Below are 15,588 nucleotides of genomic sequence, written 5' to 3' on the forward strand. Positions count from 1 at the left end.
ACAGAGAAACAAGAAACCATAATGAAAGCTTATAAAATATTTGTTTATTCTTTGTGGAAAAAAAACACGCTCAACTCCTGCCAATTCACAATGCATAAAAAGACAAACTGCAGACATTTGTAAGAGAAGTTCATTGCGTTTAAAATATTAAAAAGAACACATTTTGCAAAGTGAGCAAAAACAAATAATATTGACAATGTTTATATCATGATAGACCTATTATGTGGTAGCACAAATGATTGATAAATGCATTTTATTGCTTGAGATTACTAACTTCAAAGCCAAAGACAAGATTTGTTCAAAAGTGCAAAGTCCTCAGGCTTGCACCAATGTTAGGTACCTGATCCACAACTACTCACCCTTCCTTCTCTCCTCAAGAGGTAAGGGAACAGTACACATTCTAGTGTACTTTAAAAGAGCCATCTTCCCAGAGATTGCCAAAACATTTCAATTTCCAAATTTCCCCAATGGAGAAAAAAACCCCAAATAAACAAGTAAATAACAGGTTGCAGGATCCTAAATGTCACAGATGTACCCCATGTTGGTCAGGAGATGACTGGAAATGGCATAAGAGCAACTTGCATCGTGCATGCTCATGGTCGACGGCTCAAGGGATTACAAAACTCCATAATGCAAATGAAGGGTTTTGCTGCAAAAGCACTTTTTTTTGGCTTTTGCATTTAAATATTGTATCTTTCGTCTATGTGTGAATTTTTGCCATTCAAATATTAGAAGAACATGCTTTTTAATCCTATATTAAAAGGCATTTTGCAATGCCCAATGCAAAATGTCAATTTCCCAAAATGTTCCAAAATGGATACTTCATTTTGCAACAAAGCTCTCCAAATAACGTTTCCGTGCAGCACATTTAACACAGATATTGATTTATTTATACCTCCCAGTATTCTCAACAAGATTAAAATGAATAATTCGTATCAGACCCAGTAAACCATCCTTTTCACTTTATACACGAGTGCTATTAGCAAACACTGGATGACCTGATCTGTGATCAAGCTCTTAATGTGAAAGTTGATTTCTTCAGAAAAAAAACAAAAACATTTATATATAAAGCTGTGTTATGTTTGCTAGACCCCAGCTGTGAAAATAAGAATAAAAGGTAAAATGTATTTCAAAATATAAGACATCAAGTTTAAAACCTGCAAAAAGATGAGATCAGTTGTGCATGAGTCAATGCCGACACCCAACACCAGACAATGAAAGACGTGACTAAAACTTTGATAGTAGTCTGATTTACAAATTTCTTTGACTCAATACTTCAAAAACTTGTGTTTTCACACGGTGTGCTCCATTACTCATTGTGAACAATATTTTGATATCAAAGGCCTCTGTTTCAGACTTAGGGGTTATTGGTTCTGTCATTTGCACAAATTCCTATGAATTTGTACAATTGCCACAAGTTTGTGCAATGGGACGTCATGCCATTTCCATTATACTACTTGGAAGAGATAGGCACAATAGTGATACTCTTAGAATTGGTAGTAAAACAAAAATAAAATGAAGAGCATCTCCCTTTAATGTAATAACGATCAATGTAGGTGTGTAGGCATAATATACAACTTTCAAGAAAATGTAACTATATTGGTCCAGTACACTCACGTACGTACGTACGCACACACACACACACATACGCACACACACACACATGTACACACACACACGTACATGTACACACACATACATGTACACACACATACATGTACACACACATACATGTACACACACACACGTACATGTACACACACATACATGTACACACACATACATGTACACACACATACATGTACACACACATACATGTACACACACATACATGTACACACACACACACACACACACACACATGCACACAAGGAAAAAGCTAAATAAATGTCCCATCAGTTTCTACAGAGTCAGTAGTATTTGACAGCAATGGTCAGGCGTTCACTCTTTCAGCACAGTAGTGAAGTAAAGGCCTCAGGAAACTCCACTACAAAAAATGAAAATCTTAGCAAGCTTATTTTTCTAGTTTCAAGTAAAAACATCTAGTCCAATCTTAATTCAAGTTAAAAAAAAAAACAAAAAAAAACACCTAATAACTAGAATTCAGAACTAGAACGTGGACTATTTAGACTTATTTTAAGTCATTTGACTGTGGGACACGTTATTTTTACTTTATCAGATTTTTTCACTCATTGCAAGCAAGCAAATATTGCTAAGTAAAAAAAATATATCACCAAGTAAAAATAACTCGCCCCACGGACAAATGTCTTAAAAGAGGTCTAAATAGTCTTACTTGAATTAAGATCGACTATATGTTTTTACTTGAAACTAGAAAAATAAGCTTGCTAAGATTTTCATTTTTTGCAGTGTTGGCAAAAGAACCCATATACATATTCCATTTCATTACAAATGTATCTACTTAAATTACAATAATGTGCAAACCTGTAACCATAATGCAAAATAGAGCAGAGAATAAAAGAGTGTAAGAATGGCATCCTCCTCCTCGTCCTCCTCTTCTTCTTCGTTGTCCTTGGTCCTGACGCTTTACAATGTAGGCTCAACGATGTCCTCCATCTTTTGCCTCTGAGCTTCACGTCGACTGCATCATCTTCTTTAACTTGTCCACCTCAATCTAATTTAAGCACATGAAATGGAATCATAAGTTGTCACCTAAAAAAATACACAACCTTTGAACATGTAAGTATGCAAAGTACTTTGTCATGTACTTGCGCATCACTATATCTTTTGTATTAAACATTTTGACAAGGTGAACACAAATGAGTCCTTCATACAACCCCCAAACAATACAAGTTGGCACACATGGTAAATTGTGAAGAACAAAAAAACTCTTTTTCAAAATACAGTTCCTTTCCACAAAAAAGTAGTTTAGTGAAAGTGAAAGCCCATTGGGAAACTCCAACTCCCATTGTCATTGTGACAGCACTCCACAGCACACGAGTGAACACTGCACACAACGAAATTGCATTTATGCCTCACCCGTGCAAGGGGGCAGCCCTCAGTGGCGCCCCATGGGGAGCAGTGCAGTGGGACGGTACCATGCTCAGGGTACCTCAGTCATGGAGGAGGATGGGGGAGAGCACTGGTTGATAACTCCCCCCACCAACCTGGCGGGTCGGGAGTCGAACCGGCAACCTCTGGGATGCAAGTCTGACGCCCTAACCGCTCACCCATGACTGCCCCATTTATTTCCAAAATTCCATCAATACCCTATGGCCCACATTTTAAACTATTCCAGTAGTACAGACAGGGAAAAACATGTAATTAGGAAGAACCCTTGGGCAGAGACCAACAACCACCTTGGGGAGCCTCCTGGCAGACAATTCAGAAAAGGGGCTGAATGTTCAAAATAGTGCTCTTGTCCTTTAAACCACGAATCGGAACCAAAATCGCACTAGTTTTTGGTGTGTTAAGCATTTACCTGCAGAGCCATTCGCTTTGATCGCTCCTCCTCCAAAGCACTTCTGAGTTCTGCAAGTTCCGTCCTGAGAAGAAAGATTGAACAACAAAGCAATGCATTAAAGGAAAAACCAACAACCACCAATGCAAAACTAGTCCTTATAATTTTAATTATGTACAAACCTACAAGTAACTTATTATTAAATAAAAATGAACAGGCTTATCATGGGCGAGGAAAAAACTGCTGTTGTTGTAGCCATTTTCACCATTTGGTAATTTTTGTGTAATTATGCAATTTAAATATGATTGTTTGGAATATGAGTTATTGGAATATGTTAACATATTCCCTGTGATATGTAGGCCTGATGCATCTTCTGTCATGCATCATCTTCAGTGTTTGATTGTGGACACGGACTGGGCATCTCTGCTCCGCCTACCTACACACACACCTTCACATAGGAAACAGGTGATGGGGATTTGAACTGAGCCGGCGGGAGTAGAGGGTCATAGCAAGCTCAGGTTTTAGGAGTCTGTATGCATAACGTCCCATAGGCAAAAACAGGCTTTTTTTACCAGCCGTTTCCAGGTTTATGGGTTTAAAAAGGGAGCCGTCATTCAGAGCATCTCTACAACATTGTTCCAAAGAACTTAGTTAAGCGTTAATTAGGCAAATTAGTATATTTTCAAATATTTACATTTCCCTTCTTTTCAATCAGAATGTGAATATGTTGACAAGTATGCACATTTAGGAACTCAGCACATTCACACAAAAAGTTATTGGCAGTATTTTCCGTCCTTACATTTGATGAGACTTCAATAATTCCACGGTCAATAGCACCTCCTTCATCTGTGTCCTTAAGTGCTCCAAATCCGGCGTTTTCTCATCATCATCTGCTCTGGATTTGGTTTCCAGTGAGGTTGAGATTGTAGTGTTGGCTTTACTGTTGCATGACGACACAGTTGTAACCTGCATGTAAATAAATATTTTAAAATATGAAACAGTAAGAGGGTTTTGAATGCCATAATATCCATTCCATTAGATAATACCTCTTTTCAGACACCCAAAACTATAGTGAAAGAGATTTTATTGCCCAATATGGGTCCCACATTTTTGTCACCAAAAGATATGTTTAAAAGGACAAATCAAGGCATGAAAAAGGTCATCTATATTACCGAGAAGCCCTTTTCAAACCTTCAGCTCTACTGCATTCTCCACCATCACTTAAGTTTATCATTTTCTCTTAAATTTGCTAATTGGTTTGGACACTGCTGAGCAGTCAAGTCCAGCTTTGTCGAGCCCAAGTCAAGTCCAAAGAGGTTCGAGTCCAAGTCAAGTCCAAGTCCAAAGAGGTTCGAGTCCAATTCAAGTCCAAGTCAAAAAAGGGGTTAGAGTCTGAGTCAAGTCCAGGGCAGATAACACCCTATTGGCCTATACTTAAAGCATCAAGATAATTGTGGGTTATGCGAACTAAATCAGTTTCATAATATCCATGGTTTGTGAGGGTATCCTTTATATAAACATCTGGTGATACTAATCCCACCCTTATTGTGTGTGCATACACCTTCATCCAAATGATAAAAATACATGTCTATAACCTCAAAATACCATAATTGATATGCTAGCCTAAATAACAATATAGCTCCACTTCAAAGTTTTTTTTTAATGTGAGTATTATCTGTCATTTGTTTTTATATAAAGCCATAATTATTTGAACAGGCTCTCTCCATCTCTCTCTCTCTCTCTTACATACACACACACAACCATAAAATGTCATCACCATCAATTTTGTATATTTTTTGAGAAGAGGTATGAGGTACCTAAAAACAGAGACATGTTTTTACTTCTATCGTCATATCATTGATATTGCTGTGTTTACCATTATTATAGCATGCATCATGCGTCTCTGATTAGCTCCCTCCCACCACTCTGTGCGTATCTAAGGTGCTGTTTCCACGTAGCTGGATATTTTTATATGTGGATATTTTTTTCTCCTGGTTGCATTGGTTTTGCATTGGTTTTGGCCTCCCGTTTCCACTAGCAGATATTTAAAATCCAGGAGAAAAAAAAAGCAGGAGAAAAAAATATCCTGTTTAGGGGGCTGAAACGCATTTGTTACAATGGAGGATTTATTTTTATCCACATGTTGCGTTTACACCTGAACAGGAGAAAAAAATACGTCCTGCTACGTGGAAACAGCACCTAAGAGTAGCAAACAGATGAAGAGGTTTGAAACAAACTCACCTTCCCATGCCCTGATGGCTTAGTCAAATTGCACTTAACATCTTCATCCTCCTCTGCAACCATACTGCCATCAGCTTGTTCTTTGCTTGGCTATAGAAATATAAAAAGTATTACTATTTCAAAAAGTTATTATGGTAGGATAACATGATGCATAAACCACTGTTACGATGAGCATGGTTCTTCAAAGAATAATCTTAACTTGTAAACTTTGAGGTGTACAATTAATTATTCATTATCAATTACCATGGTATCAATTGAAATTAAGCTTCGTGTGGGAACCAATGATCAATACCTACTAGTACTCTAAACCCGAAACTCAAAATAAATAAATAAGGATTTTTATCAATTCGAAAAATGACACGGTACAGAATCAGATTAGCCCTTCGACAGCACTAAAACACATGTTATTGGCTTCAAGTTAACATTCCTCGCAAGGGGAAAACAATGGGTCATTCTATGTCAATTCACATGATTCCCTAGAATCTTGCCACATGACCCTCTTCAATATACCTGATTTTTCAGGTACATGAACCCTTTGACGGCAACTGAAAGAATACCAAATATTAGCATCTTGCTTATCACGGTTTTGGAGACAAGATCTTCCCAACTTTGGGTGCCACACCCACTTTTCAAGCCCAGGAATTTCGATAGAAAATGTACAAGCAGGTTTGGATATCTCTAGTTTTAACTTGAAGACAGATACAGGCCTTCAGAGCTCTTTTCCAAAATGAGATATCCATCATTTTTTACTTTTTGCATTTTAGTATTGGAATTGACTGTTAAGAAGTCCTTTCATCTATGTGTGACTTCTTGCCATTCAAATATTTTGAGAACATACCTTTTACACCTCTATAAAAATGCACTTTACAATGCAATTCAATAGAGGCCAATACAAAAATGTCAATTTCCCAACATTCTACAAAATGAATATATCTCATTTAGGAAAAGAGCTCTTCTCATGTCCCCCCAGTCTGTCTATTTAAGGGCTGAATATGTCTTCAAACTAAAGCTATTTGTGTCCAAACCTGCAATTCCTGGTCTCAAAAAGAGAGCGTGGCAGTCAAACTTTGGTGAGCCAGTACAAGGATTTCCGATGTTGTCAAACATTCTGCTGCACGTGCAGGAGAGAACCCCAAAATGCTAAGTGGCTAGGTGTTTAACATGGGAAGTCCCATTGGATTGGATGCTTATTGATTCAGTCTATAGAGCTACTCTTTTGGTGGCTGCATAGCTCATGCCTTGGTTGTCAACCGACTGAGTTGTTGAACAAATGTGATGACTCCCAACATACAAAGTAAAAAATAGTCTATAAAAAGTAGGCCTATTCCTTTCCGCATCTTTTGAGCAAATCTTTTCCTATGCCACTATTATTTTGTCTCTTTTACTTGTCACGTTGTGGTTTTCTCTTTGCATTTCCACTGCAGGAAAGAGTGCAGTCGTAATGCATTGCGGGTGATGTAGATTTAGAATATAGTCAAACATACGCTTTTTACCATCGTACTTATGGAGAAGCTTGTCAGCATTTAATGTTGTAAAGGGCAGCATCTGTGTCTGACGTACATTTCAGAAGGAAAATGCTAACGAAAAGAATGGATTTTTAATATGATAAGGAAAAAAATGCAAATTCCGTGCACTTCCACGTTCATATTAAATTCCGTTTTTATGTCCAGATTGTGTGATTTCGTCCATGTTTTCCGCATGGCGTTTCTGCATGACAGACATCATAGAGCCCTGGGTATGTGAATTGACATGGAACGACCCTGATATTTATGGACTGAGTTCTTGGTTGGAGGTGAGAGGACCACAGAGAGGAACGACAGAAATGACAGAAACACTAACAGAATTGCCACCGCCAAAGTGAGCAGGTAGTCTCCTCCCAGGCATCTTAGGTCTATTGGCAGTTGGATGGGAAAGCTTCTCGGAGGTTGAGGAGACATCATCAAAGCTCATAAGATCAGCTACCGACAGAAACAAAGATTCATGAGTTGTTGATAAGAGTAGACATCTATGGGATCCTTTAGATGATAAAAGTTGCACCATAGAACTGAACCTGTTTCAGGAGTCTTCTCTCCCCAGTCACCAGACAAAGGTTTCGTTTTCACACGTAATGGTGCTTCCAAATCTAACTTTGGTTTTGTGGACGGTATCTCTCCATTTTGCCTGACGGGACACAAGAGAAATAAGACAAAAATCAACGATGATGTTGATTGCACAAGAAATGACCCAATACAGTCATGTACAATCGGACACTCAGGGGCCCAATCAACAGAGAATTCAATGAAACTTGGTAAGCCTTTTTGGTGATCTAGTAAAGTAGAACCCCAAAACTGCATTTGCATGAATCTGCCACCAGTATTAAGGAGAAACGGACTAATGCCGGGCATACTCTGCGATTGTTAGCCTGATTTTGCCACAATTTTTTAGTCGCATGACTTTTTGAGAATCGGGCGATTTCTGGCTCAATCAGAGGTCAACCATGAGCCTTGCATCATATAGTGTACATGGGGTAACAAAAATCGACTTCACCTCGTGACCATCTTGTGACCAGCACCATCATATGGTCGCAAGAAAATGAATGAATGAATGCATTTATTGTCATTACTAATTTCGTAGTACCTGTATAAAGTCAAAACTGTTTTAAGTGCTACGACCCGATATTTCACACCACCCATGCTCAAATCGCCAGGACAGTGCGATTCGCTCTTGAGCGGATCCTAGCCTCCACCTCAGGTGTGCGTTTCCCTTCCGTGTTTTAGTCATCTGCAGTCCCGGGAAACAAGTCTGTCATGTCGTACAGTGTGAGTGAGCACCCTGGTCGCATCTGATCCTTGGGTCGTACAGTGTGAGGACATGAGTCATGAGATGTGAACTTTTAAAGCCTGCGATTCCCTCCTACAGTGTGGGCAGGAGCAGGAACTGAAAATATTGCACAATGTATGCCTGGCTTAGAAAGTCTGAATTAGAAATATGAAATATGGGTGCTAACATGCATTTCTCCTCTATTATCACATAAAATTTAAGTCAGATAAATGGATAAAACTACTAATCATTCCGCCCAAATTTGGCCTTACATTGCCCACGGGGACCCCGGTTCGAGTCCAGCCGGGGTCATTTCCCGGCCCTGCCCCATCTCTCTCTACCAATCATTTCCTGTCTACTCTCACACCGTCCAGTAACAATAAAGACCAAGAAGCCCCCCAAAAAAAACTTTTAAAAAAGAAGAATTATTCATAAAGACAGTGACCATCTGGAAAGGATGTAGTTGGTTAGCAGGATTTTGGATAAAAATGGTAGTTTGAAAATTGGTTTGTAGTTCATATGCTCAAGTGTTCATATTAATATGGTTTGGCTTATTTACAATGGTCAGAAAAGGGGGCATGGTGCAAACACAACCAAGATGAAAGAAAAAAGATGGAGGTAGCCTACATACATGCAGCATGTGAAAAGTGGTAAAAAGTGATCTTTTTGCCTGCATTAACCATTGACCGATAATTCAAGGGGAAATATATTAGTTCCATGACATAAAGTAATTATTGACAGCAAAATTATTATTACAGTGATAATAATTAACAAAAGCTTACAGCTAGTATTGCAATTGTTTACAACAGGCAGTTGAATGAATAATGACACTAACCTAGCAGCTGGATTGGCAGGAGATGACGACGAGGGTTTGTCCGGTCGTTTCGGAGGTCCAACTCCCGAGCGCCCTTTACCCGGTGGAGGAATCGGCTTTTTGGGTGGCACCACGGGGGCGGCAGGCTTCGCTGGTGGAGCCACCTTCTCGCCTGAAAAACCACATCGGAAAGGTATCAGTGGCCATCAGAGTTGTATAGTACTGAACTACTCAAGTACTCGACTTAAAAGGAGAAATCTGGTGTGAAATGGCTTACGTAACGTGTTAAAACGGGATGCTGAGCCCTAACTTTTGCCACATACCTCGCCTCCATAGGTCCCCTACATTCCGAAGTACGAGCGCGGTTGCGAGACAATTTGTCTAATGAATTGTTCCGAGGGGACCATTCGTATAAAACTTGGGACCATTCGTAGAAGGCATGGGGCATTTTGTAGAGTACCTGAGGACGTTTCGTGGAAGACCTAAGGACGTTACGTTCAACCCATGCAGACCTTTCGTGCAACCACCACAATGCAATGAAAACAAAAATCGAACCATGTAGAAAGTGCGTGCGTCTCTATTTTTTATTAATTCTTAATTTTAGTTCAGGCTGCCTTTTTTATCATTAGGCCTATTTTATAGCCTATTTTATATATACTATATTGTAACTAGTGTTGCACCGATACCGATACCAGTATCGGTGGATCGGTGGATCGGCACTAAAATGGTGGTATCGGTATCGGCGAGTACCAACAAATAGGGCACCGATACCATTTACAGGTGCTTGTATGACACTTAAACAGCCTTGAAATTAGTTATTTCATAGAGGTATTTAAAAGTATAAAAAGTTTTGCTGGATTCATTTTGAATTAGTCTTTTTTTCTGTTTCACATAGGTAGGCAGCGGCCTGACAAAGCCATGCAATGATTTTACATTCAAGTAGTATGCACTACAGCCCTTCATATATATACATTTCAAATAGGGTGGTATCGGTATCGGTATGGTATCGGTATCGTCCGATACTGCACAGCCAGGTATCGGGTATCGGGGCCAAAAAATGGTATCGGTGCAACACTAATTGTAACGGACTGCCTCTGCCTCCTCCGGAGTGAGATAGCAGCGTAACCTCCTGCGCACTACATGTGCAGCCTATAAAATGGGGTTAATTTCAAATGGCGGGTGAGACCGTCAGGAAGCAACAAGCTGAGAGAGCAAGAGAGATTGAACCATGAAGTGTGCGCCGAGAAGATCACCATTTGCAAGAATCGCTAAAGCCAGACATTGATGTGAGCTGTTCCAAATTGAGACCAAGCGCACAAGTCTGCAAACAAGGGTTTTGCAAAGTGCACCACTAAAAATAAGAAAAGATATTCGTTGTGTTGATCTGAGTTATTTCTAATGTGTTGGTCACTGATTTTTATTCATTTTTGGAAAGGTAACGGCAGTCTTATTGCTGCCTGACTGGCGCCCATCTCATAACTTAAAACTACAGTCGGTTGCACCGCTACAATATCGACGAAATGTTTTAAAATGTACAACAGTAATTTAAAGGTAAGGGATAATGCATTGTCCACACGTGACTATAAGAAAATATTTCCCTACGGGGCAAATAACACCCCCGACGCCGAAGGCGGAGTGCTGTTATTCCGCTTTCTTGCACTGATGAGATGAAATGACTATGAATTGTTTTTGATTTCCCCATTTATAAATTGCAGTGGTGTGACTTGAGTGTGTAACTTAACTTAACTTTTGTAGGCTACTATCGTCCGAGTGTCTCCAGATTGTGATTATTTATTCAAAGACGATAGCAGTTTAGCGTCTGCCAAATGCAATGTAATGTAATGTAATGTAATGTTTACAGACGCTGCTGGCTGCATGGATATTGTGGGGGTTTTCCCTCCTAATTGTATTTTATGAAATTGTAAAAATAAAACTACCATAACCTTTACTCCTGTTGTCGGTCGTTCCTGAATCGTGGTCTAAATTTCACCTCTTACAATAGTGTCCAGTCCAGTGAATGATCTTGCATCCATGGCCAATTCGATAAAGCATATCAAGTGGACATGAAAGAAATGCGAAACTAAAACAACAGTGTGTCAATGCAAGCACTTTATTTATCACATGTGAAAAGAGAAAGCAGAAAGTGCAATGAGTTAATACATGTATGAAACAGTGTACAGGTCAGTGCTGGTTAAAAAAAAGAGATGGTAGGCTATGTGAGAAGGTATCTAACCCTTCTCACTGGTTTTAATGACTTGCACAAAGTTGATGCTCGTTTGGTGAACTTCAAAACCTGCGCTGTATTCGGGGATTAAAGTTTTTAAAAAATCCTGAGCCTGAACCTTTTGGTGCGTCCACGCGACCCTATACGATAAACGGTGAAACGAGAATTTCATTGCTTTTTAAGCTTAGTATTTACACTTATGTTTATCTTATTTATCTTATTCTTATGTGGGTGCCATGTCAGGGTCAAAATGATGAATGACTTGAATGACTTTTGCAACTCGAATAGGGCCTACCAAGGAGACCAAAAGGATATCAATAGCGCTAATCATTACATAATTACATACTTATTATTTGTAGTTACATAGGCTATTTCATCACAAAAGCATTAGAAAAGTATGTGTAGCAGAATATGAGCAACAAAGATTGAAATACCATGACATGTTAGATACATAAGAGGTAAAAGCATAATCCTTGGTTAAGCTTACTTAGGCCTACGTGTTTAATCCTGCCTTAAAAGAAAAGAAATAGCAAATGCCTGGACATGGCTGAATAATAATGCAAAATACTTTCAGTTTTAACGAATTACAAACGCAAATCAGCTTAATTCATTAATGTCATTTTGGTGGCTACTATGGACTATGTTGTCTGTGTCTGTACATAGATGTTTCTAGGTTTCTCAGCTGTACAATCAGTCTGCATGGATAGAGCTAGCTCTAGGTGAGAATTTGTGGTGCCTGCCCTGTAAATATTTGGGTTACTCTCCTATTGGGCTATTCTCGGAAAAAAGACTGCCTTGCTTCATCATCAAGCTCAAGTTGTTCTGTCCATCACCAGAGAGCAGTGTTATTGTTAGCCCTCAATCAATGACTAGAATTCCACTGAAAACTAAAGCCAAATAACAGATTGTTAAAAGCCATCAACAAGCCATTATGTGACAAATTATTTAACGATCTCACAATCATCATGAAAACGGCACCTTGATGTAGACTAAAAACGTGACAATGACAGGAATTATACACCCAACAACCAAACCTGTATTAAACTGCAGCTAATGGGATGAAACTTGCTGCTGTCTGCATGCAGACTGCCATCTTGCTAGGCGCTATTTGAGTCACTTTAAGTTGAACACAGCGCCAATGTCAATACTTTTGCATTGTTTTTTCCATCGGAGACAATATCAGTTAATATGTAGGTGGTGTTTATAAGTAACCCGACTCCTCTTAGCTAAAACATTAGCATAAAAGTTCGGTAGTTAGCGTACTAACAAAACTCATCATGAGTGTGGCATCTGCAACATGCTGAAGTGAAACTACCGTATTTTTTGGACTATATGTCGCTCCGGAGTTTAAGTCGCAATGGCCCAAAAATGCATTTTGAAGATGAAAAAAAACATATATACGTCGCACCGGACTAATCGTTGCACATTTTTGAAAGGTTATTCTATCCATGGAATCTATGTTGTGATAACTGGCGCATGGTAAGCTGCTGCTCAAAGACGGCATTGTTTTATAAACCAACATCTGAAGCAGTGGCAACGCATTCAGAGGTGGTGGTAATGCACCAACTAAGATGGTTTGCCAACCGCCATAAAACCACAAAAAGAAAAAGAAGAAGAAACAGTGATAACGCGCCATGTTGCCCTGTAGTCAGAACAACATTCAATTTTCGGCATTGTTTTGCGTTTGGACCGTGGGAGCGTTCGAGGCAACTTTGTTCCGTCTCCAGAGCACGCCTTTCTTTACCCCCTTTTCTGAGACTTCGGCCCATGACGGTATCAAAGGTGAGGGGGATTTCATCCATGTTGTGTAGCCTATGGTAGTGTCACGTTGTGCTCGTTTGTCAGAAACTCGCGGAAATGACCGATTTTCACCTGGAAGTCGGCTGACTGTCTTTTATAACACAGACGCTCGTTCTCGGATAGAGAGGCGATTGCGTTGCATAGCGCAAATAAATCCACGAGAGGGGATTGCATTGCATAACGCGATAAATCCACGAGGTCCCTGACTTCCGCAAAAAGTCCTAGGCCTATTCATTTCTTTGGCAATGTCATGGAGTCCGTAACAAGACCGTTGACTCGCAGCGCGCGCGTTGTTCGAGAACACATTTGTCCTGTATTCAGCTCTTCTTCTAGACGTGGGCCTTGAACCTTCAGATAGCTTTTTTGTTTTTTTTTCCAAACATGCACATTTCCTCCGCTTTTCTCCAGTCCCCAAACAGTTTTCCATTGAATCCAAACTTTCGTTCAGCTGCCCTATTGCCATTTTCGGCTGCATATTTAATTACTTTCAGCTTGAACTCAGCAGTAGGCTATATTAACTTCTTTTGGGTGGTATATTTCTATTCAGTCGTCATTGTAAATGCTATTTTTTGTTGTGGTAGGCTAAGTTGTAACATTTTTTTCTATCAGTGGTATTAGGCAACACAACATAGGCCTAGTTGCGCACATAGTGCTCTCCCGTGGACGTGGAGAAAAAAAACATATATATGTCGCACCAGAGTATATGTCGCATGTCCAGCCAAACCATGAAAAAAAAGTGCGACTTGTAGTCCGAAAAATACGGTATAACGAATAACAAATTATTTTCTTACTGTTGGCGTTCTCACAAGTAGTTGTAGATTGAAGCACATCTTCCTACAACCTCTTCCAACAACCCCAGAAACTTAAAGTAATCTGGTGATTGATTCATGAATCACGGTATCCAGCCATTATTTTGAATGGAACTACCGGTAGCATAATGCACAGGCAGTGGTTGACATTAGGAGATGAGACACAGATAAACGTTCCGTTCACCCGCTCCACACTCCGGGAGATGCTGTGACAGCTCTGGGTTAAGTTTTAAGTTGGGTTCAGAAATTATGAAAAGACACAGAGGGATCGAACGTCCGTGGAAAAAACAGAACCTTGTGTGTTGTTGACAGCTAATAATTAGCACTGAGCAGAGAAGCTCCATCAACACTGTAGTGCTTATCGACATTCTGTATGTCCAAACATAATGTCCAGTTTCATTTATGTTTTTGATGACAACGGCATCACCAATCCATAGCATGCAGATTAGTTATCTTTACACATATTTCTGCTCATAGAGCAGTAAACGGTGCAAGGTGCCTTGCCATGTAGAGAGAGTTGTTGACACTGCTCTGTGACCGCGCCATGAGAGCAGAGTCGGCGACTGCGAGCAGTAGACCGGCTGTGGTGGTCCGACTCGAGCAAGATACTGAAGTAGCATGCTTTCCTAAGACCTGCCCCCTTCTTCTTCTGATTGGTTAACAATGTTAGTTTTAGTGCGCTCCTTTGCTACCATTGGCTGACAAACGCAGGAGGGATTTCGGTTGTCTTTTTATTTATTTATTTACCGTCAATTTATTTTCGAGTTTTTTTTTTTTTTTTTTTAACCCACTGCCAATCGCTGCAAGCCGGAAATCCGTCCGGGGGCCGGAGAACTTTAATCCCTGTGTATTCAATAAAAGCTGGACATAACGCACAGTAAATAAAGAAAATGACATGAATCAAATCCCAGGAAAATCCCAGACAAATCCCATACAAACCGTATCCTGGGAAATAAGTGATTCAAAGTCTATTGAAATTTGTCCTCAAATTGCACCAAATCTGGGTGGTAATCCCCTACTATATGTGGTACATATGTTGTAGCCTACTTCAGTTGTTGGTACTCAGAATTGCATTTTTGTTGAGTAATGTCCATTTGAACCTCACGTGAAAGGGAGGGAACAAACGAGTATGGAGGGAACAGAAACACTCGCGCACGCACTAAAGGACAAGTTGCAACTGGTCGCGGAGCTTGCACCGACAACTAGCAAGGGGGATTTGTTTCCTACGTCGTGGCTGCTAGGCGGGCTGCGCACTATGGCAGCACTTCATCGTTGACTCGAGGAGATGTCTTTAGCGGGAGCATTTGAATGTATAAAAGGGCGTTGAACACGATGGCTACCTTTTCAGTATGCTTGGGGATGTACATCAATATTCTACGTCTTGATTCACCGTTGGTGCTTGTATCAGCACACCAAAAGTTACCTGACTAACGTTCATGCTGTGCTTTGCTGAGTAACCTAGCCGAATATATCCAGATAATCG

The 15,588-nt window shown here is 39.9% G+C and overlaps 1 protein-coding gene across 3 annotated transcripts in view; it reads right to left on the bottom strand.

Annotated features, from left to right (window-relative positions):
* Positions 1–2,071: 2,071 nt before the first annotated feature.
* cd2ap (CD2-associated protein) overlaps positions 2,072–15,588 on the bottom strand; it is a 40,016-nt gene continuing 26,499 nt past the window's right edge. For all 3 annotated transcript variants that reach the window (XM_063222721.1, XM_063222722.1, XM_063222720.1), the window contains 7 exons: positions 9,294–9,444; positions 7,710–7,819; positions 7,499–7,617; positions 5,660–5,749; positions 4,218–4,384; positions 3,440–3,503; positions 2,072–2,632 (listed from right to left, as the gene is read on the bottom strand). In XM_063222721.1, coding sequence (XP_063078791.1) covers positions 2,591–2,632; positions 3,440–3,503; positions 4,218–4,384; positions 5,660–5,749; positions 7,499–7,617; positions 7,710–7,819; positions 9,294–9,444 — 743 coding nt within the window. In that variant the 3' untranslated portion in view covers positions 2,072–2,590. The remainder of the gene's footprint in view (positions 2,633–3,439; positions 3,504–4,217; positions 4,385–5,659; positions 5,750–7,498; positions 7,618–7,709; positions 7,820–9,293; positions 9,445–15,588) is intronic.

This window comes from Engraulis encrasicolus, chromosome 18, assembly GCF_034702125.1.
Source record: "Engraulis encrasicolus isolate BLACKSEA-1 chromosome 18, IST_EnEncr_1.0, whole genome shotgun sequence".
Taxonomy (NCBI): Eukaryota; Metazoa; Chordata; class Actinopteri; order Clupeiformes; family Engraulidae; genus Engraulis; species Engraulis encrasicolus.